Here is a 24,849-nt window from a genome sequence, read left to right as displayed (position 1 = left end):
ACCGACCTACACTACTAAAAAGTATTTGTGCAAAATTTCAAACGTGCAGTAGTACCTATTGAGTTATTTCATCATAATAAAGGTGATATCATTAGACCAGAGGTTCCGTGCAAGACCACCAAACCCTCAACAGCGACAAAATTATTAAAATTTGGTTTTATGGGCAATAGTTAGTAGAGAGAGTGATGTCGAAAAACCCGAGAACAACAGTAAAACGAACCAGACAAGCAGCGCGAGCCGAACAAAGAAAATAAAAACACCACCACACCGTAGTGGTGGCTGGTTCAATGGTTTTTGTTTTGCTTATGGATTTATTGTTATTGTTGTTATATGGAAAACATTGGAGCGCTGAACGCCTGGGTTCGAATCCTGACAAGAACATCAGAAAAAAATTTTCAGCGCTGCCGACATTTGTGGGATACTTAGCCATGTAAAAACTTCTCCCCAAAAAAGTGTCGCTCTGTGGCACGCCGTTCGGACTTGGCTATAAAAAAGAGGCCCCTTATCATTGAGCTTTAACTTGAATCGGACAGTACTCATTGATATGTGAGAAGTTTGTTATGGAATGTTCATGGGCAAATTTGCATTTGTAGTATGGTGGTGCCGTTTCAACAACAAATTTGTATATAAGGTCCCAGAAATTTAAAATAAATTGTTGTAGGAAAATTAACAAATTTCGCAGTCGTTTTTTGACCAAAGTTGTTGTTTTTCAAAATTATCATTATCAGTGTAGGATGGGGGGTGTATTCATTTGTTTATTCCGTTTGGTCATTCGAAATATCAATTTCCGACCCTACAAAGTATATGCATATATTTCTGATCGTCGGAAAATTCTAAAACAATTTTCTTCGAAGTTAATTTTTTAGTATTTAGAGCGCACAACAAGCCGATAATTGTTTTTGGTTTATGTCCATAATGGCATGGGGCGAATTGATATCCGCACCCTCTTTTCAACCTAATGTAATGTAACCTAATGATGTCCATGTGTTATCCGTCCGTCTTTACATCCGTCAGTTGTAATCACGCTACAGCCATAAAAATTGAAATGTTAAGCTGAAATTTTGCACAGATCCGTATTTCTTCAATACGCAGCTTACATTTATTTAGATATAGCTGCCATGTTGACCGATTTACATATAAAGGGTTTTGAGTTTCTGCTGCTGTATGAAATGGCTAGTTTTCCTAAAGTTTCTATGCCAAATATGGTCCCAATTGGACAATATTTAGGTATAGCTGCCATGAAGGCTGATCTGCCGGCATTTGTTCTTAAGGCCATTACAGGTGAATTTACAACCCCATATCGCTGGAATTGGGAACAGACAGTTGTATAGAACTCCCCCTTAATTCGACTTGAATATGGTTTTTATCGGGCCATATTTCGATATAGCTGCCATATAAACCGATACGCCAAGTAAGGGTCTTAAGACCTAACAGTGAATTGTATTTAGTCTCCCGATAGCCGGACTGAATATGGTATCCATTAAAACTGATGTGGGGATTTAGGGTTTTAAGTCCACAAAATCCTGATTTAATATGGGATTTCGCTGAAATTTGGAACAGAGGGTTATACTTGACCACCCGATGTCCGAACCGAGTTCGGCCCACATACGACCATTTTAAGATGCTGCCATACATATGTAGACCGACCTACCATTTTAGAGTCCTTATCCCTTAAAAGGATTTCGATGAAATTTGAAATTTCGACTTGTAAAGGGTGATTTTTTAGCTATTACCGTTTTGGCTATTACCGCTTTAAACAGCTCACACACGTTTCGTGTTTTGTTTCACTGTCAAACATCTTCGGTTTGGTCTATAATTTAACCATGGATCGTCTTACAAACGAACAATGTTTGCAAATTATTGAATTTTAGTAACAAAATGAGTGCTCTGTTAAGAAAGTTCATCGCGCGCTTCTTCCATTGAGCGACGAAGCTCATTTTTGGCTTAAAGGGTACGTCAATAGGCAGAATTGTAAATTGTGGAGTGAAGATCAGCCATAAGCATTGCAAGAGCTAGCAATGCATCCACAAAAAGTCACAGTTTGATGCGGTTTATGGGCTGGTGGCATCATTGGACGGTACTTCTTCAAATATGAGGCGTTACGATTCGCCTCATATAGCTGTGAATGGTGACCGCTACCGTGAGACGATATCCATCTTTTTATACCCACCACCGAAGTATAGGGGTAAATTCATTTTGTCATTCCGTTTGCAACACACCGGAAATACCACTTCCGTACAAATCTAAGACGATCTAGCCATGTCCGTCTGTCTGTCTGTTGAAATCACGCTACAGTCTTTAAAAATAGAGATATTGAGCTGAAATTTTGCACAGATTCTTTTCATTCTCATTTATTGTCCTTTGTCGCTGAAACAGTGAGTTAAGTTAGGCCCCTCTACATCTTTCTGCAATATGGCGCCGATCCGTCTATATTTAGATATAGCTGCCATATAGATCGATCTCTCGATTTAAAGTCTTGGGCCTATAAAAGGCAAATTTATTGTCCGATGTCGCCGAAATTTGGGACAGTGTGTTTTGATGGACCCTTCAATATTTTTCTTGAATTAGCCTCAGATCGGTCCAAATTTGGATATATCTGCCATACAGACCGATCTCTCGATATAAGGTTTTGGGGCCGTAAAAGGAGCATTTATTGTCCGATATCGCCGAAATTTGGGACAGTGAGTAAAGTTAGGCCCCTGGACATTTTTCTGCAATTTGGCCCCGATGGGTATAGATTTTTATAAAGCTGCCATATAGACCGATCGCTCGATTTAAGGTTTTGGGCCCATTAAAAGCGTATTTATTGTCCGATGTCGGCGAAATTTGGCAAAGTGTGTTGTGGCCCTAACACAACACACTTTGCCTAATTTCGGCGACATCGACATTCGACATCCTTCTTCAATTTGGCCCAAAACGGTTCAGATTTGCATATAGTTGCCATATGCACCGATCTCTCGATTTAAAGTCTTGGCCCCATAAAAGGCACATTAATAATCCGATTTCGCTGAAGTTTGGTACAGTGACTTATATTAGGCTTTTCGACATCCGTGTCGTATATGGTTCAAATAAGGTCTATATTTGGATATGACTATCAAAAAGACCAATATTTTGTTCTACAAAATTGAACAATGACTTGTATTTATTAGACCACTCAATATCCGTGTCGAATTTGCTCCAAATCGGGTCATATTTCGATGAAGCTGCTATGGGGGCATAAATTATGCATTATTCGCCGGATTAGAACTAAAGGTGGGTTATAAAGGGTAATTTTTTTGAGGTTAGGATTTTCATGCATTAGTATTTGACAGATCACGTGGGATTTCAGACATGGTGTCAAAGAGAAAGATGCTCAGTATGCTTTGACATTTCATCATGAATAGACTTACTAACGAGCAACGCTTGCAAATCATTGAATTTTATTACCAAAATCAGTGTTCGGTTCGAAATGTGTTCATTCACCGTAACGTTGCGTCCAACAGCATCTTTGAAAAAATACGGTCCAATGATTCCACCAGCGTACAAACCACACCAAACAGTGCATTTTTCGGGATGCATGGGCAGTTCTTGAACGGCTTCTGGTTGCTCTTCACTCCAAATGCGGCAATTTTGCTTATTTACGTAGCCATTCAACCAGAAATGAGCCTCATCGCTGAACGGTGAATGAACACATTTCGAACCGAACACTGATTTTGGTAATAAAATTCAATGATTTGCAAGCGTTGCTCGTTAGTAAGTCTATTCATGATGAAATGTCAAAGCATACTGAGCATCTTTCTCTTTGACACCATGTCTGAAATCCCACGCGATCTGTCAAATACTAATGCATGAAAATCCTAACCTCAAAAAAATCACCCTTTATATATACACGAGGTGGTGGATATCCAAAGATCGGCCCGGCCGAACTTAACGCCTTTTTACTTGTTTTTGCCCAAAATGCAAGAGCTTGACATGTGGTTTCAACAAGACGGTACCAAATCGAGAGGCGAGTTCGGTAAACATTTTATATCACGTTCGGGACCCGTCAATTGGCCGCCTAGATAGTACGATTAGACGCCCTTTGACTATTTTTTGTGGGGCTATCTTAAAGCTCATGTCTGTACAGGCAAGTCCGCTTCAATTGATACATTGAAAGACAACATTGAAGCATCAATTCGTGAGATACCGGCCGAAACATTGGAAAGAGTATGCCAAAAATTGGACTAAGCGGGTGGACCATTTGAGGCGCAGTCACGATCAACATTTGCATGAAATAATCTTCAAACAATAAACTGTATGGACCGTCCTATCGATTCAAAGAATGATTTCATGCGTTTTTCTGAATTTTATGTGTTTTTTTATACCCTCCACCATAAGATGGGGGGTATACTAATTTCGTCATTCTGTTTGTAACTACTCGAAATATTCGTCTGAGACCCCATAAAGTATATATATTCTTGATCGTCGTGACATTTTATGTCGATCTAGCCATGTCCGTCCGTCCGTCTGTCTGTCTGTCGGTTTATAACCTGATATAGCTGCCATATAAACCGATCTGGGATCTTGACTTCTTGACCCCTAGAGGTCGCAATTATTATGAAATTTTGTACGATGGATCCTCTCATGACCATCAACAAACGTATTTTTTATGGTCTGAATCTGTCTATAGCACGATACAGATCCCATATAAATCGTTCTCTCTATTTTACTTCGTGAGCCCCAATGGGCGCAATTCTTATAGGAATTGGCTGAAATTTTACACAGGTCTCCAACATATAATTTAATTGTGGTCCGAACCGGACCATATCTTGATATCGTTTTCATAGCAGAGCAACTCTTTTCTTATATCCTTTTTTGCCTAAGAAGAGATGCCGGGATCCATGGTGGAGGGTATATAAGATTCGGTCCGGCCGAACTTAGCACGCTTTTACTTGTTTTTTTTTTTTTTTTGAAAAACTTCTTTTACTGTGACTCTCAACGGCATGATTGTAGTCAATTTTCTTTTGTTTCTATAATTATTCTGCTGGCACTTGATATGGTAAACATACAAATATGTAATTAATATTAAGTTCAATTATTTCCTGATTATAATAAAGCAATTTAATCTATATCATTTCCAATTTTTGCAGCAGTTTAAAGCAGAAAATCGAGCGAAATAAACAGTTTTTGAAAATTTTATTAAAAAATAATAATTTTAGTAGAAATGTTTTAATGCGTTCGGTGTTTCCATTTCTTCTTAGAATGTATATAACTACATTTGGTCTTGCGTCTTAATGTTTTTAGAAAGAAAAAAAATGTCGAAAAGTGTTATGTTGCTCAGTTCGGGCTTAGCTTTTCTGTTCCTTGTGCCTAGTGGGCTGGCAAAGAATTGTACATCACCAAATATTATCATTATTTTGGCCGATGATATGGTAAGTAACATAAATAGTTTAACAACAAGAAAATCCGCCCTCCTAGGACATTCTATAACTCTGAAAAAATGAAGAAAGATCCCCTAACCCGCAAACGAATTGAGGAAAATGATGTGTGGATCTGCATCTGGAATGTCCGAAGTCTTTACAAAGAAGGCGTAGCACAAGAATGACATTGCCGCCTTACAGGAAGTGGTATTGATTAGGAGAGGCGTCTAAACAACACCGAATAGTGAGACGCAGCACTAGAGCTAACATGATACAAGTCATGAATACAGCTGTGGTTTTGTGAACATGGCTGTGGAAAACCGACATCAATCATGAAGGAGCTGGAGTTTCTAGACTTCAACACTACCCTAAGAAAGTTTATTAATAACTTACTTACTAAAAAATATATTAAGGCAGGCTTGTAATCTCTAGATTTACAATGATGTTTTAGCAGAGGGACACCTCAATGAGGTATACGATCTCCTTTGTCTGCTTTGGAATATAGCCTTTAACAATACATTATTGTCTTTATTGGAAGTAAAAGATGTAAAAATTGTCGCGTATGCGGATGAAGTGGTTATTGTGGTGATGAGAAAGTTTCTCAGCACTCTTAGGGATATACTATAGGAAGCTCTACATGCTACAATGGAATAGGTTACCGAAAGTGGTTTAGAGCTGCATTCGCCTACAGCAGAAGTAGTCCTTTTCAACAAGAGATATAAGTTACCTACAGTTACGCCTGTCTCCTTGGGTGGAGACAGGTGTTTTACTGGACAGGAAATTGAATTTCCAATCCACTCCAGCATAATCATTTTGGAAAGGGCTCGTAAGGCAACTCTTGCGTTACGCACCTGCAACTGACAAACGTTCGGAGTTAAAACCGCGAGTCATGTACGGGGTATATACCGCTGTTGACAGACCCATAACGCTATATGGTATTGCGGTCTGCTTGACGGCGCTTCAAAAGTCCACCCACACTCATATAAATACATTTGCTGAAAATAGCAAACACTGTCTGCTGATTGTTTGTAGTTAATTTTGCAGCTATTACAGCAGTAGCTCTGCTATTGAAGCAGTCGTTCTGCAATTTCAGGATACTGCTGAAGAATTACATGTAAAACATGTTAATTTCGGCCGGGCCGAATCTCGGGCCACCACCACCATGGAATCTGCTAAAAATTTATACAAATTAATTTAATACTTTCAAACCAGTAAAATTTAGAGTTTCTACGAACCGAACAAGGATAATCGAAAAACCGGTAATAGACTGATTTGGACCGTACTTAGCACACTTGTTAAAAGTCGTAACGAAACAACGCATGCAAAATTTCAGCCAAATTGAAAAAAAAAAAAAAACAAGTAAAAGCGTGCTAAGTTCGGCCGGGCCGAATCTTATATACCCTCCACCATGGATCGCATTTGTCGAGTTCTTTTCCCGGCATCTCTTCTTAGGCAAAAAAGGATATAAGAAAAGAGTTGCTCTGCTATTAAAACGATATCAAGATATGGTCCGGTTCAGACCACAATTAAATTATATGTTGGAGACCTGTGTAAAATTTCAGCCAATTCGTATAAGAATTGCGCCCATTGGGGCTCACGAAGTAAAATAGAGAGAACGATTTATATGGTATCTGTATCGGGCTATAGACCGATTCAGACCATAATAAACACGTTTGTTGATGGCCATGAGAGGATATGTCGTACAAAATTTTAGGCATATCGGATAATAATAGCGACCTCTAGGGGTCAAGAAGTCAAGATCCCAGATCGGTTTATATGACAGCTATATCAGGTTATGAACCCATTTGAACCTTATTTGACACAGTTATTGAAAGTAAAAATAAAAAACGTCATTCAAAATTTCAGCCAAATCGGATAGGAATTACGCCCTCTAGAAGCTCAAGAAGTCAAATCCCCAGATCAGTTTATATGACAGCTATATCAGGTTATGAACCGATTTCAACCATACTTGGCACAGTTGTTGGATATCATAACAAAATACTACGTGCAAAAACTCATTCAAATCGGATAAGAATTGTGCCATCTAGAGGCTCAAGAAGTCAAGACCCAAGATCGGTTTATATGGCAGCGATATCAGGTTAAGAACCGATTTAAACCATACTTGGCACAGTTGTTGGGTATCATAACAAAACACGTCGTGCGAAATTCCATTCCATTCGGATAAGAATTGCGCCCTCTAGAGGCTCAAGAAGTCAAGACCCAAGATCGGTTTATATGGCAGCTATATCAGGTTATGAACCGATTTGAACCATACTTGGCACAGTTGTTGGATATAATAACAAAACACGTCGTGCAAAATTTCATTTCAATCGGATAAGAATTGCGCACTCTAGAGGCTCAAGAAGTCAAGACCCAAGATCGGTTTATATGGCAGCTATATCAAAACATGGACCGATATGGCCCATTTACAATACCAACCGACCTACACTAATAAGAAGTATTTGTGCAAAATTTCAAGCGGCTAGCTTTACTCCTTCGGAAGTTAGCGTGCTTTCGACAGACAGACGGACGGACGGACGGACGGACGGACAGACGGACGGACGGACAGACGGACGGACATGGCTAGATCGACATAAAATTTCACGACGATCAAGAATATATATACTTTATGGGGTCTCAGACGAATATTTCGAGTAGTTACAATCAGAATGACGAAATTAGTATACCCTCCCTCTTATGGTGGAGGGTATAAAAATGCGGCTTGTAAGGGCTCCAGAAGTCAAATCGGTTATAGACCGATTTGGACCGTGCTTGGCACAGTTGTTGGCAGCCATAGCAGAACACTACATACGAAATTTCAACCAAATCGGAAAAATTATGGCTTGTAAGGGCTCAAGAAGTCAAATCGAAATATCGGTTCATATGGGAGCTATATCAGGTTATAGACCGATTTGGGCCGAACTTTGCAAAGTTGTTTAAAGTCATAGCAGAACACTACACGCGAAATTTCAGCCAAATCTGAAAAAATTGTAGCTTGTAAGGGCTCTAGAAATCAAATCGGAAGATCGTTCATATGGGAGCTATATCAGGTTATAGAACGATTGGGACCGAACTTGACAAAGTTGTTGGAAGTCATAACAGAACACTATGTGCAAAATTTGAGCCAAATTGGACAAAAATTACGTTTTTTAAGGGCTTTAGAAGTGAAATTTGAAGATCGGTTTATATGGAAGCTATATCTAAGCCTGAAACAATATGATCCATTTGCAGTCCCCAACGACCTACATTAATAGTTAGTATCTACGCAAAATTTCAAGCGGTTAGCTCCACGCGTTCGACCGCTATCGTATTCGACAGACGAGCATACATGGCTAGATCGACTCAGAACGTTGAGACCATCAAGAATATATATACTTTATGGGGTCTTAGATCGGATGCCTGAGACGACACTTGAGGTTGAGTGCGAGCCACTGCTGCCAGCAATACAGTCTTGGATTGACTGAACCCTAGTATTGCCATCTGGAGGATTATGTTACATGCATGGATCCAAGCTAGAGGACAGAGTGGGCCTGGGGGTCCATATTGAGAACCCAGGGACTGAGATCTGTTTTAGACTGCCTGATCATAATACGGTCCGGCAGGCGTAGTTCCGGGCGAGAACTGCCGTCAATAAACTTGGACAACCCGAAGTCTTTCAGGTCGAGTTAAGGGTGTGGGCGAGGGTCGCGCATGTAACGCTGTGTAACATCGAAACAGTCGGTAAGACGGCGAAAATCCTATGGTGTTATCAGGATCGTGAAATCGTGATTACTGAAAGGTAGTAAGAAGGAGGTCAGTATAGCTCTCGGTATCATTACGGGACACATAGGGCTACGAGCTCACTTATGTAAAATCGGTGTAGCAAGGAATACCATGTGTAGGGCATGCTGGGAAGATGATGAAACAGACGCTGGAGCATTTCCTATGTCATTGCCAGACTTTCGCGTCTTACAGATACAATACCAGACATGAACCAACTTTGGGGCGTGGCATAGAGAACAATTAAGGTATTGTAAGTAGCACTGAGTTCTTAACTTAGATTTTCTTTTTCGAGGTTACTTTTTCAGTATTTACAGTGCACAATAGGGGGCGGAATAATATCCGCACCCTTTTTTCAACCTATCCTAACCTAACCTATGGGATCTTAGACGAATGTTTGGAGGTGTTACAAACGGAGTGACTAGATTAGTATACCCCCATCCTATGGTGGTGGGTATAAAAATGAAAAAAAAAAAGATTTTGAAAAAAAAATGAGGAAACAAAGTTTGCTGTTTCACACTCATTCTGCACACGCTGTTTGTAAAAGAAAAGTAAAAGGTTGCTAAGTTCGGCCGGACCGAAACTTGGGAACCCACCACCGAGGATTCTGCAAAAAATTTATACAAAATAAATTTAGTTGAAGTGCATAGTTTTATTCTATATACCAAACTTTTGTCAAACCAGCTAAAATTAAAGCTGGTTTGACAGATTAAGATTTAGCTCCCATATATATCCTTCACCCGATATGGCCTAATAAAGCTGACAAAGCCACAATTTGGGCCCTGTTTTTACAAAACTTTGCATTATGTGTAAAAAATTTAATCAAAATCGTATCGTATTTAGATATAGCTCCGTTTAATAGCTTTCATCCGATATGGCCTTTTTAGGCTGTAGAAGCCACAATGATGGTCCCATCTTTACAAAATTTAACATGAGGTGTTTTTTTTTTGTCCCTATATGAAAATTGGTCCAGATTTCTATGTGGCTCCCACATAAAATTTAATTCACCATTTGCCTTTAAAAGTGCGGTAGCCGGAATTTGTGACCCATTGTAAAAACATTTTGCTGTTCTATTTGATATTTCAGTAATTATAAGTTAACCACATCATTTCTTTCACTCTGTATTTGGTCTATCCACGCTCTGCGTTTTTTGGTCGGCTGCCATAACAGAACTCCCCTCACACGTTGTTTGGATGCTCAGTTTAACCATCGGCCAGCAGTCGTTCTGCATCATTTATGAACCCACTGCAGCTATATTTAAATATGGTTCGATTTGGACCAAACTCGGCACGGACATTGTTCAAGTTATTAAAACAGAATATTGGTCAATAAGGCAGCTATATCAATTTAGACCGATCTGAACCATATGGGGCACGGAAGTTAAAAAGCTAAACATACTCCACTTTGCCTAATTTCAGCGAAATCGGTTAATAAGTGCGTCCTTTATGGGACTTAAGACCTAAGATGAAACTTTGCACAGATTCTTCTTTTGTCCATAAGCAGGTTATGTTCGAAGATGGGCTATATCTTGATATAGCTCCCATATAGACCGATCCTCCCATAAAAGCCACATTTATTATCCTATTTTGCTGAAATTTGGAACAGTGAGTTGTATTATGCCAGTCGACATCCTTCTTCAATATGTCCCAGATCGGTCCAGATTTGGATATAGCTACCATATAGACCGATCTCTCGATTTAAGGTCTTGGACCCATAAAAGTCGAATTTATTGTCAGATTTCGCCGAAATTTGACACAGTGACTTATGTTAGGCTTTTTCACATCCGTGCCGTATATGATTCATATCGGTCTATATTTGGATATGGCTACGAAAAGGACCAATTCTTTGGTTCTGCAAATTTGAACAACGATTTGTACTTATTAGATCACTCAATATCCGTGTAGAATTTTGATAAAGCTGCCAGGGGGGCATAAATTATGCATTTTTCACCGGATTATGACGAAAGGTAGTTTACATATAGACCCGAGGAGGTGGGTATCCAAAGTTCGGCCCGGTCGAACTTAACGCCTTTTTACTTGTTTTAATATACTAAACGAATACCTTTTCATTAATCTTCTTCTCACAGGGTTTTGATGATGTCAGTTTTCGTGGTGGTCGTGAATTCTTGACACCCAACATAGATGCCTTGGCCTATCATGGAAAAATATTGAATCGTCATTACACACCTCCCATGTGTTCACCTTCTAGAACTGCCTTACTTACAGGACTTTATCCCATACATACGGGTAAGAAAATTTAAGAATTTTTAAGTAATAACTTTTTTTTTGTATTCTTTACATCTTGTTTTAAGGTGCTCAGCATTTCTTACTTTTTAATGAAGAACCATGGAGCCTTTTGGAAGGCCATCAGAATATGGCCAAAATATTGCAACAAAATGGTTATTCCACCAATTTGATAGGCAAATGGCATTTGGGTCTGGGAAGTCGTAACTTTACACCCACCTATCAGGGGTTCGATTATCACTATGGCTATTGGGGAGGATACGCAGACTACTATAGTCATAGCGCAAGAATGGAAGTAATCAAATGAGAGAGATTGTAAACTCTTATTGATTTTTTTTTTAATTGAGTGTTTTTTTTTTTTAAGATAAACTCTAGTCTGGGCTATGATTTTCGACGTAATTTGGATATAGTATGCCCTGATCCCCATGCATATGCCACGGATTTGTTTACAAAGGAGGCAGAAGGCATCATTTTGGAGAATGCAGGATCGAAGCCTTTATTTTTATTTGTTTCACATATGGCCCCACATGCAGAGAACAACGATGAGCCCTTAAAAGCACCAGCTGAGGAAATTGAAAAGTTTTCTCACATACCGGATAGAAAAAGGAGAACTTATGCAGGTATGAAATTTTCAATGATTTTAGAAATATTTTCCAAGAACATTTCAAAAGGAAGCCATTTTTTTATCATTTCAGCTATGGTCTCAAAATTCGATGAAAGCATAGGAAAAATTGTTAAAGCTTTGGCCAACGCCAATATGTTAAATAATTCCATTATACTATTCTATTCTGATAATGGAGCACCTTCGATGGGTTCATTTAACAATACCGGCTCCAATTGGCCTTTGAAAGGGGTAAGTTAATAATATGAAACTCAAGCAAGTAAAAGTGTGCCAAGTTCGGCTGGGCCGAATCTTGGGTACCCACCACCATGGATTCCGCTAAAAATGTACCTTATTAACTGAGTTTGTATTTGAATTATTATACCCACCACCATAGGATGGTTTGTGATATCTCGAAATATTGATCTAAGACTCCATAATGTATATATTTATATTCTTGATCGGCTCGATGTTCTGAGTCGATCTTGCCACATCCGTCCGTCAGTCTGTCGAAGCTAGCTAGCCCCTTGAAATTTTGCACACATACTTATTGGGGATTGAAATTTCGTTAGATTTGGCTGAAATTTTTGCACATAGTGTTCTGCTTTGACTTTCAACACCTGTTTCGAGTACTGTCTCGAACCGGTTCATTACCTGATCTCCCGATTTGACTTCTTGAGCCCTTTCACGCCACATTTGTTGTACGATTTGGCTGACATTTTGCGTGTAGTGTTCTGTTATAACTTCCAACAACTGTGTTAAATACGGTTCAAATCAGTCTATAACCTGATATAGCTCCCATGTAAAACGGTCTCCTAGAAGCTTTAATTTTTCCTGGTTTGACAGAGTTTTGTATGTAAAATAGAATAAAATTATGCCCTTCATCTAAATTTATTTTGTATAAAATTTTAGTAGAATCCATGGTGGTGTGTTTCCAAGATTCGGCCCGGCCGAACTTAGCACGCTTTTGCTTGTTTTGGTTTCAAGAAGTCATAACGGGATATCGATACTTAGGGGGGCCTCTTTCGCCATATTGACCGTTGCGTATAAAACTTGGCACTGATCTTGTAAGTCATAAGGTAGTTTTTTGGGCCAAATTTCAGTCAAATCGGATGAAAATTGAGTATTCTGGGGCTCAAGAAGTCCAATCAGGGACCGATTCCGATCATACTTGGCATGTTGAAAGTCATAACACAAGTCTTTGTTCCAAATTTCACTCAAATATCAAAATTGAGACTTCTAAGGGTTTAAGAAGTCAAATCTGGGAATCGGTTTATATGAGAGCTATATCTGTTAATAGACCGATTCGAGTCATACTAGGCATGGATTTTGGAAGTCCTAAGTCAAGTTTTTCTTCAAAATTTCAGCTAAATCGAATGAAAATGGATGCTTCTAGGAGTCAAGAAGTCAAATCAGGGGGTTCGGTGGGGACTCTTTATAGACCGATGCGAAACATACTTGGCATGGATTTTGAAAGTCATCACCTAAGCCTTTGTTCCAAATTTCAGCGAAATCGGATGAAAATTGAGGCTTCTAGTGGTCACGAAGCCAAATCAGGGGATCAATTTATATGGGGCTATATCCAAAATTTGGAGCGAAATTTCCCATTTGCAATCCCCAATGACCTACATCAATAAGAAGTTTCTGTGCAAAATTTCGAGCGACTAGCTTTACGCTTTCGACCGCTATCGTGATTTCGATGGACAGACGGACGGACATGGCTAGATCTACTCAGAATGTCGAGATGATCCAGAATATATGTACTTTATGGGGTCGTGGCTCAAGATTTCGGGGAATGACTAGATAAGTATACCCCCATCCTATGGTGGTGGGTATAAAAACTTGAAAATAAATTATGTTAATATTGGGTTGCCCAAAAAGTAATTGCGGATTTTTCATATAGTCGGCGTTGACACATTTTTCACAGCTTGTGACTCTGTAATTGCATTCTTTCTTCTGTCAGTTATCAGCTGTTACTTTTAGCTTGCTTGTTTTATTAAAAATGCATTTACTTTCTTTTAAAAAATCCGCAATTACTTATTGGGCAACCCAATATATATGTACAATATTTTCCATTTCAGCAAAAAAATACACCCTGGGAAGGCGGTGTGCGTGTGCCTGCTGCCATATGGAGTCCGTTGCTGCGAAATCGTGGCTCGTTATACCAGCAACCCCTCTATGTAGGTGACTGGCTGCCTACTCTGGCTGCAGCAGCCAAGATTGATTTAAACCTTACACTGGATGGCCTTAATATGTGGTACGAGTTAAAAAGTAGTACAACTCAACCGCATGATGGGCAAAGGGAAATTCTTCATGTCTTAGATGAAATGACGAATTTTACTTCCTATATGAAGGGAAAATATAAATATATAATAGGAACAACTTTTAATGGACAATACGATGGAGTATTACGTCACAGAAATTTAAAGGTCATCGATCCAAGGGATGAATCATATGCCAAAGTTATACTGTCCTCCTTGACTTCACAAGTTTTACATAGTTATGATGAGGCACCCCTAACGCCAGCGAAGATACAGTTATTGCGTAGTCAGTTGGGAATAAAATGTGGCAGCCAGGCTTCTAGTTGTGGATCCTTGAAGGAAGAATGCCTTTTTAACATTTGGTTGGATCCTTGCGAGCAAAATAATTTGGCCCATCAACCCAAGTTTGCAAAACTCTTAAAGCAAATGCGTGCAAGAGTTGAGTGGCTTAGAAAGGATGCCGTAAAACCCAAAATAGGTGGATCCCTGGCCGAATATGATCCTTCGCGTCATAATTGTATGTGGACCAATTATTTGGAAGAACCTCCAACAGAATGTAAGTTAATGTTCTTTTAGGAGTGGTTCCATGTAATGTGGGGTAATTTTTCTTTGCAGATACTTTAAAATGTGACTACAATTCACCAACACCATTATGTCAGGATAATATCGAATGTTAGTAACGGTGGCGTTACGTTTGCAACACATCGAAATGTTGACCAAAGACCCCATGGAGTAAGAAAGGGTGGATATTTTTAAAGGGTATTCCTTTTTTTTATCAAATAAAACATTCAAATTTGCATAATTTATTCAAACTTGTATGCACACCACCATACTAATGTAGTCATACGTTTTGTAGCACCTCCAAATATTAATGTGCGAGCACGATATTCTAGTTCGAGTTCGTCTTGTGAAATTGCGATAGCGTTCGAAAGAATAAAGATATCCGCTGGAAATTTCTTCTTTCTTCTCTGCTGTTGTAGGTTATTGGTGATTTCAAATGGATCATATTGGTAATTGGATAAAGAACCCAAATAAACCGGAGGCAAATGTGGCGCAGAGGTTTGTATGTCCGAATATGATGCCGAATGCCTAGGTTCAAATCCCGGCGTGAACATCAGAACATTTTTCAGCTGTGACTATTCTCTTACTTATGCTGGCTACATTTGTAAGGTAACCTGCCATGTTAAAATTTCCCTACTAAGTGGTGTCGCAATGCGTTCGCCGTTCGTATTCGGCATACAAGAGGAGGGCCCTTATCATTGAGCTTAACATTAAGTAAGACTACTCTCATTGACATGACAGAAGTATCCTCAGTTCCTTAATGGTATTTATCCCATACGAACATACATACCAGATATTTCTAAAAAAGTTCGATCTGAACTACATTTGGTTCAGATATTGGGAGTCTAATACAACTCTAACACAATCATTTCAAATTTCAGCAACATCGGGTAATAAAGGCAGCTTTTACAGGCTTCAGCCTCTTAACCGGCATATTGGTCTATAGGGCAGGTAAATCTAAATATAGTCAGATCTAGACCATATTTGGGTCGGATGTCGGGATTTCTAATACAACTCACTGTTCCAAATTGCAGTGAAATCTGGTAATAAATGCAGCATTTTTGGGTTTCACAACCTAAAACCGCAGGTCCGTCTATATGGCAGCTATATCTTAGTATAATCGGAAGGCGAAATCGGGTAATAAATAAAGCTTTTAAGGGCTTCAGACCCTTAACCGGCAGATCGGTCTATATGGTAGCTGAATATAAGTCGAATGTCGGGAGGCTTAGAAATTCTCTTTGCTTAAAATTTCAGCAAAATTGGGTAATAAATCCAGCTTTAATGGGTTTCAGACCTTAAATTGGCAGATTGGTATATATGTCAGATATATCTAAAAATAGATCGATGTGAACCATGTTTGGGTCGGATATCGGAAGTCTTTCCAAATCGGGTAATAAATTAAGCTTTAATGGGCTTCAGAGTCTAAATCGGGTTAACAACCGCTTAAAGTTTTTCTGGTGTTCAAGCCAGGATTCGAATCTAGGCGTTCAGCCAATAAAAATTACATTTATGATACGACTGGCATCCCGGTCTACTCCCAATTTTGATATCCCCTTTTTATGATGGGTTTTGGTATAATTTCAGAAATCGGTCACCTTCTGTAAAGAAAGTACCAAATAGTACCAAGAATGACAATACGTAGGAAAAAATCATTAAATCGCCTAATATGTTTTGTTAAGGTATAAATTTGTAAATAAAGTACCATTTTGTATGTTTCAATACCTATTTTGTACTTCAATTCAATTCAATTCAATGGTTCTTTATTTCATATAACGTTATAATATGTATAAAACAATTTTACAAAAAATATCTTATTGATAATAAAGAATTTTACAGCATGGTTTATAATTAAACCGACTGCCGGAGTATTGAGTTATTATATTTTTCTGTTTAATTTTATTCTTAATTAGTAATTAAACTCTTCTTCTTTGTGTTACCAAAATGTACGAATTTTGAAAGTATCATTTAGTCACCATTTATATATTTCCTTCTTGTACCTAAATTTCAAATATTAGACCTCTAGCTCCATCTGCAAAGAAAGTATCAAATGGTACCAGTTTTCGTACCAAAATAAATGAATTTTTAATATACCATTAAGTCACCTTTCATATATTTCTTTGTCGTACCTACATTCTAAATTTCAGACCTTTAGATTCATCTACGAAGAAAGTACCAAAAGGTACCAAATTTCGTACCAAAATGTTAGAATGGTGAATACATCATTTAGCCGTCTATTATGTATTTTCTTAGATGTACCCACATGCAAAATTTCAGACCTCAAGATCCATCTGAACAGAATGTACAAAATGGTTCCAATTTTGGTACCAAAATGTACGAATTTTGAATGGATCATTAAGTCATCCATCATTTATTTTTTAGTTGTACCTACATTCCAAATTTCGGACTTCTTGCTCCAACGACAAAGAAAAAAACAATGTTGGAATCATGAAAAACACATTTACATCCCAAATTTTAGTCCTCTAGTTCCATCTGCACAGAATGTACCAAATAGCACCGATATTGGTACCAAAATGTACGAATTGTAAAAAGATATTCACCCATCATATTTTTCCTTGTTGTACCCACATGTCAAATTTCAGACCTCAAGATCCATCTGTACAGAAAGTACAAAACAGTACTAAATTTGGTATCAAAATGTACGAATTTTGAATAGATCATTTAGTCACCCATCATATATTCCCTAGTTGTAACTACTAAAGTACTAAATGGTACCAACTGCTGTACTAAATGCACGTTTCCTCCCGTTACCAGTACTATTTTTCCACTTTTTCTATTCACCCTCATCCTTTTGTACCAGTTGTCTTTTAAGTGAAATTTCAAAATTCTAACTCTACCAATACGCCCTGTAGAAAGTTCACCTATTTCGTACCTTTATGGTACTTTTTAAGAACATAAATGTAAAAATTTCCGTAAGCTCTTTAAAGTCACCCAATTATGGTTGCCAAAGTGTACCTAAGTTCCAAAGCTCTAGATCAATTTACAAAGAAAGTACCAAGTAATAGTACGAATTGGATTACTAATCGTAAAATTCCTCCCACTTCCGGTACAGGTTTCCAATTTTTTTTTCACCATGCGTTATCTTTTCGAGACTCTCTTTAATTTTATCCCAAGAACATAATTCTAGCCCTTTTTGTTTGCACTGAACAAATATATACCGTTTCATTCTATTTGGTACTTTTTAGTACCTAAACCCAAATCCAGCCTTATTCCGTGCCTATGACCCAAGGATAACATTTGATAGTCAGTCAGTCATAAAATTACATTTATTATGCGATTTCGCTGAAATTTGGCATAATGAGTTGTGCTAGGCCTCTCGACATTCGTACCGAGTATGCTAAAGATCGGGCTATAGGTGTACATTGCTGTCATGTATACCAGTCTCCCAATTTCCTTCCACTGAAATTTGGTGCAGTGTTCAATGTGGCCCAGATCTATTTATGTTTGGATGTCATTTAGACCGATCTTCCGAATTATGGTCTTGGAAGTTTTGCACAGTGAGCTATGTTAGGCTTCTTAATATCCGTGTCCTTTTGGTTCAGATCGCTCTACATTTGGATATCTTTCTTGTATATAAAAATCAATTTGTGTTTGTTTGTTTCTGTGTTCCTTATAGACTCGGAAACGGCTGAACCGATTTTCTTGAAATTTTCACAGATGGTGTATAATGATCCCGTAGTGAAAATAGGGTAATTCATTTTACCATATTTAAAGGGGGGCGGACCCTCCCCCTTACCCCTATTCACAGAAACGCCAGATCTCGCAGCTGGGTGGTGCGATTTAAGCGAAATTTTGTGTGCTCTCATATAGTGCAATGAAAAATACCGACCATGGCAATATGGGACTCATATGAAAGGTATTTGCGAGTAGAATACGAATCTTATATCCAAATGTGGGACCACGTTTCTGGGGATCCACCCCTTCCCCAAAAACACAACGCAAACAGGACTTATTTACTGACCATGGGTATATGGGGTTTAAATAAAAGGTATTTGAGTGTAGAATACGAATCTGAATCCAAATATGGGGGGCCGCCTCTCACCAAAAACATCCCCCAAAGGGGACATATTTACGGCCATAACAATATGGGGCTCAAATGAAAGGTCTTTGGGAGAAAAGCTCAAATCTTATATCAATATTCCGAAAAAGTGTTTATGGGGCCAACCCACCCCCACAACACCACCCAAATAGGAAGTATTTGCTGACTATTGCAATATGAGGCTCAAATAAGAGGATGGGCGGCCAACTCACTGAGTGGCCGCCCATCCCCCAAAACACCCCCCAAGCCGGTCATGTTTGACGACTATGGAAATATGGCGCTCAAATTAAATATATTTCGGAGTAGACCACGTATCTGATATCAGTGTTAGGGACAAACTGTCAAGGGGACATCCCACCACCATAACAACCCCCAAAGTAGGACGTAAGACAGTTTGGGTCTTAAAGAGGGTGGAACTGAATACTTATAGTTTTTTGGGATAATACCCCAAACCGGACATATATGCTGACTTTTGCAATAAGGAGTTTAAATGAGGTTAGAAAACGAATTTGATATCCAATTTTGAGGCCAATGGCAATATGGGGTTCAAATAAATGTTATATAGATATATGAGAATAGAGCACGTTGCTGATATATTTTCAGGGATTAGTGTTTGGGGGACCACATCAAACCCCAAAACACCCCTAAATCGGGCATATTTACCGACCATGTCAATGTGAAGGTTAAATGAAAGGTATTTGAGGGTAGAGCAAGCATTGATACCCACTTACGGGACCAATTTTTTGAGGGCCTACCCCTTTCCCAAAATATCCCACAAACAGCAAGTTTTTGCTGACCATCGCAGTATGGGGCTTAAATAAAGGTATTCGGGAGTAGAATACGAATTTCATATCCAAATGTAGGACCATATATTTAGGGGGTCACCCCTTCCCCAAAGGGTGCCAATATGTGAATCAAATGAAAGGCATTTGAGATAAGAAAACGAATTTGATAACAAATTTTGGGTCCATGTGTTTGGGGGACACCTAATCGTGTAAACTCTCCTTAAACCAATGGCAATATGGGGTTCAAATAAATGGTATTTGAGAGAAGAGCACGATGCTGATGTTTTTCAACACCGAAAACACCCCTAAATCAGACATCATGAGAATATCGGGCTGAAATAAAGTATTTTAAGAATGGAGTACACCTTACATTAAAACTTATATTCGTAGACCAATAAAGATCATATGGGATTCAGATAAAGGCACTTATATTGTCAAACTGTTATTCAAGCGATATATTGGTATATTGACAAATTTTTTCACAGCTTGTGACTTGTGTGTAAAAAAAAGTATATTTGATTAAAGTTCGTTTAAGTTTTATTAAAAATGCATTTACTTTCGTTAAAAAAATCCGCAATTACTTTTTGGGCAACCCAATAGTATTTTCGTAGGATGGTATTCCACTAAAAGGTATTTAATTGTCGAAAATAAATATTTAAAGGAACATTTTGCTCTATATAAAGTAAAAGAAGGCGCAGCGGAGCGGGCCCGGTTCAGTTAATAGGATTTATTTTGGGTATACACAAAGGCAGAGGACGCCCATCTCACTGTGACAGAAAAATGCTAAGCATCCTTCTGAATTCTTGAAATAGATAGAAACACTCCCACATTTTTGATGGATTGTAGTCGCTGCTGGGTCCAGGAATGGAACCATCGGCGAGGACATTTCATCCTAAAACAAGTGCTAAACTTTGGATTGCTTCCCAAAATAATATTTATAGATCTTTTTGTACGGATATGTTAGTTTTATAGCACAACCAGTCGCCAGACTAACAAAAGAGGAAGAGACAGTTAAACCAGAGGCATCCTCAGCTCGTCCCCAGCCTTTATGTAAAGGTGCTGTTTCCGATTCAGATTCAGACAGCGATAGTGTCAATGAAACAGTCCTCGCAGCCGAATCAGGAGATTAGGAACGTGGGATGACGATAGTAGTTCGAGAGGACTTTGCTTTAGCAAGAACGACGAGCAAGCGATCCGGGGCATAACGAAGAAGACAGGAGAATATACACCGACAGTGCAATAGGGCGAAAGTGCAGGATGCTGGAAGGGATAGAAAATACATTCCAAGCACTGCGAAAGCTAGGAAGAGAATCAGATCTCCCGAAGAGAGCTCTCCGTTTACAAGTACTCTGGGAAGACCAAGCCAGCCTTCCCGCAATGGAGACTCCAGACAAGGTCCTGCGGAGGGAGACAAGATCGGAACAGGAGTAAGGGAAGTGTGCACTGCCCCGAAGTCTTCATGGGACGACATTTCCAAAACGACGACACAGCCGTCGCGGAAGGGGAAGATGGTCGCTGAAAAAGGTAAGGAGCCGCCCTCAAACGCCAGAGTGGCAAGGAATCACAACAGAGATGAGCTAACTTATGCAGACGACTCTCGCCGGCTCTCCCAATAATGGGTAGACTAGGACAAGCGAAGATCCTAATGTTAAAACAAAGTGCAGGGGCGAGAAACTAAACACAGCCTAACGAACAGGGACCCAACCATGAAACCAGCACCGACTCTCTCAAGATTTGGAAGACTAGGATATGCAAAGATCCTATTATGAAACATCAGGCAATGCAGTCACAGAATCTGAATGCAGCCTAACGAACTGGGAGCCGACGATAAGACCATCACCTAATCCCAAGAAATCCATTTACTAAAGATTTGGAAGGCTAGGGTAGGCAATGATCCTCACATTGGAACATCCAGCAGTGAAAGGCCGAGATACTCAATGCAACCTAACGAACAGAGAACCGACTCTCAATGAGACAACATGGCATCCGAGCAGGAATGTCCACGATCGGAGCTCTCAAAGATGTGGTGGAGATAGTAGAGGCGGCTAGGCAAAGGAACCACTACCAATTGTCCTCTTGGCCACATTGGATGTGAAGAACGCATTGAACAACCTCATATGGTCTGACGTCCTCCAAGCGCTCATACCGGCATATCTGATGAGAATAATGTAAAGCTACTTGCGTGACGGGGTACTTATCTATAACTCTCAGGATGGAACGAGTAAATATGAGGTAACATCAGGAGCGGTACAAGGATCTATACATGGACCGATTCTTTGATGGAATACTTCGAACGGAAATGCCAGACGAAACCTTTCTTGTAGGATATGCTGACGACATTGCCGCAGTCATCACGACAAGACACACGGAAGGTGCAGAGCGCAAATTACTACAGGTGGTGCTTGGGGCAAAAGACTGGCTGGACTCCCACAGCTTGCAACTTGCCATGCAGAAAACGAAGTTGCTACGTCTAACGAGAAACAAATAAAATAAACATTAAGTTCGGCCGAGCCAAACCTTGGATACCCACCACCTTGGATATATATATTTGGGAGATCAGTACAAGGGTTGCCTCTTATATTTCGGGATCGGACAACCCTTGTGTTGCAATCTGCCAACTGAGAGCACTATCGTCAAGCTTACTCAGAACGTTTTGACATACGAGCGTTGTGTACAGTTACTTAAAAGATGCATCCCGCCCAAAAATTGGAATAAAATCGTGAACATTTTCGTGCGATTATCTATATACCCTACACCGCTACTGTGATACAGTGTATTATAACTTTGTGCATTTGTTTGAAATAGCCAGAAGGAAGAGGGATAGACCCATTGATAAGTGTACCGATCGACACAGAATCACTTTCAGATTCGATTTAGCTATGTCCGCCTGTCTGTCTGTCCATGTTAATTTGTGTACAAACTACAGGTCTCTTTTCATCCGTTCGTCCTCAAATTTGGTACAGGCATGTTTTTTGACCTAGAGACGAAGGGTATTGAAATTGGAAAAAAACCGATTCAGGTTTGGATATAGCTTCCATATACATGTTCGTCCGATTTGTAGTAATAATGCAATAAAATGGTAACTTGTAATTCTATTCTCTCGAAGTTTAGCAAGAAGGATCTTCTCTTGACTCTCGACATTCGGTGAGCCACTGCAAGCGCATTTATTGACCAATCTTCCCAAAACTTCGTGCGACGCTTTCCTCAACGACTGCAAGAGTATCTGAGAAGTTTGCTCGAAATCGGTTCAGATTTATATATAGCTCCCATATATATTTTCGTCCGATTTGAAGTAATATTGCAATGAAATGGTCTTTTGTAAGCCGATTCTCCCGAAATTTGCCCGAATTCGGTTCAGATTTGGATATATCTCTCTTATATATGTTCATTCGATTTTCAGTAATATTGGAAGAAAGTGCTCATTTTATAATCAATACTGACGAAATTTCGCATTAAGTATTTTCTTATGACTCTAGATGTAGTACATCGCTAGATTTTTACCCCAAGAGCCACTGCAAGCGCATTGTTTGACCAAAATTTTTTCCTCGACGACTACCACATTATCTCAGAAGTTTGCTCGAAATCGGTTCAGAATTAAATACAGCTCCCATCCATATATATGTTCGTCAGATTTTGAGTAATTTCCAATAATGTTGTAATCTTTCAACCGTAGTTATAACACTTTGAACATAATGGTTCGAAATTTGATAGGGATAGTTTAATAACACGTCTGAAAACATCCGCCGAAGTCCATCAAAATTGGTTCTGAATTGGATATAGCTCCCACATTGTACTTATAGGTTAGGTGTAGGGTATTATACAGTCGGCACCGCCCGAATTTTGCCCTTCCTTACTGGTTTTTTTTTTTATCTAATTTCGCTGAAATTAGAAACACTAAGTAGTTAAAGGCTTCCTGATATCTGACCCAAACATGGTTTGGATCGGACTATATTTAGATGTAGCTGCCATATAGACCGATCTCCCGATAAAGGGTCTGAAGTCCATAAAAGCTTAATTTCAAATTCGGTTTCGCTGAAATTTGAGGCAGTGAGTAGTTTTAGGCCTTCCAACATAGGACCTAAATATGGTTCTGATCTGACTATACTTCGATATAGCTGTCATATAGACCGATCTGTCGATAAGGGGTCTGAAGTCCATAAAAGCATATTTTATTACCCGATTTTACTGACATTTGAAACAGTGAGTAGTTGTAGGCCTCTTAGCATAGGACCTTAATATGGTTCAGATCAGCCTATATTTAGATATAGCTGTCATATAGACCGATCTGTCGATAAGGGGTCTGAAGCCCATAAAAACTTTATTTATTACCCGATTTCGTTGAAATTTTAAACATTGAGTACATCCGACCTTAATATGTTTCTGATCGGACTATATTTATATAAAGCTGCCATATAGACCGATCTCCCGATAAAGGGTCTGAAACCCATAAAGCTTTATTTTTTATTCAGCTTCGCTGAAATTTGAGGCAGTGAGTAGTTTAAGGCCTTCCAACATAGGACCTGAATATGGTTCTGATCGGATTATATTTAGATATAGCTGTCATATAGACCGATCTGTCGATAAGGGGTCTGAAGCCCATAAAAACTTTATTTATTACCCGATTTCCTTGAAATTTTAAACATGGAGTAGGTTAGGGCCTCCTAACATCCGAATTTAATGTTGTTCTGATCGGACTATATTTAGATAAAGCTGCCATCTGTCTTTTTTAATCGATTTCGCTGAAATTTGAAAAAGTGAGTAGTTTTAGGCTTCTTAACATAGGACCCAAATATGGTTCAGATTAGACTATATATGGATAAAGCTGGCATATTGACCGATCTAGGGTCTGAAGCCCATAAAAGCATTATTTATAACCCGATTTCGCTGAAATTTGAGACAATGAGTAGTCTTAGGCTTACCTGAATATGGTTCTGATCGGTTGATATTTATATATAGCTGTCATATATACCGTTTTGCCAATAAGGAGTCTGAATACCACAAAAGCTTTATTTCGCTAAAATTTTAAACAATGAGTAGTTTTAGGCTAGAAAGTTGGTTAAGGCCCCACGACGTCCGACCCACATATGAGTCCGATCAGACTATACAGATATAGCTGTCATATAGACCTTTCTTCCAATTTAGAGTCTTAATCCAATAAAAAGTAGATTTTTTGTCTGAAAATATTACTTGTATATAAGTTCTCG

The 24,849-nt window shown here is 39.0% G+C and overlaps 1 protein-coding gene across 1 annotated transcript; it reads left to right on the top strand.

Moving 5' to 3' along the window:
* Nucleotides 1–5,363: 5,363 nt before the first annotated feature.
* On the top strand, nt 5,364–20,775 carry LOC106094321 (arylsulfatase B-like). The gene is made up of 8 exons (XM_013261528.2): nt 5,364–5,390; nt 11,224–11,383; nt 11,449–11,675; nt 11,745–12,000; nt 12,076–12,233; nt 14,063–14,798; nt 14,858–14,914; nt 20,618–20,775. Exons 1-8 carry the CDS (start codon nt 5,388–5,390, stop codon nt 20,773–20,775), a joined length of 1,755 nt encoding a protein of 584 aa, XP_013116982.2. The 5' UTR covers nt 5,364–5,387.
* Nucleotides 20,776–24,849: the final 4,074 nt, after the last annotated feature.

Source organism: Stomoxys calcitrans, chromosome 1 (genome assembly GCF_963082655.1).
Source record: "Stomoxys calcitrans chromosome 1, idStoCalc2.1, whole genome shotgun sequence".
Taxonomy (NCBI): domain Eukaryota; kingdom Metazoa; phylum Arthropoda; class Insecta; order Diptera; family Muscidae; genus Stomoxys; species Stomoxys calcitrans.
The sequence above is the reverse complement of the archived record's forward strand: the minus strand, read 5'-3'. Positions and strand labels throughout refer to the sequence as shown.

Coding starts and splice junctions, on each gene's coding strand:
- LOC106094321 (XM_013261528.2), top strand. Junction 11,676..11,744: donor GTCATAGCGCAAGAATGGAA/GTAATCAAATGA, acceptor TTTTTTTTTAAG/ATAAACTCTAGTCTGGGCTA. Junction 14,915..20,617: donor ATGTCAGGATAATATCGAAT/GTTAGTAACGGT, acceptor TTAGTTTTATAG/CACAACCAGTCGCCAGACTA.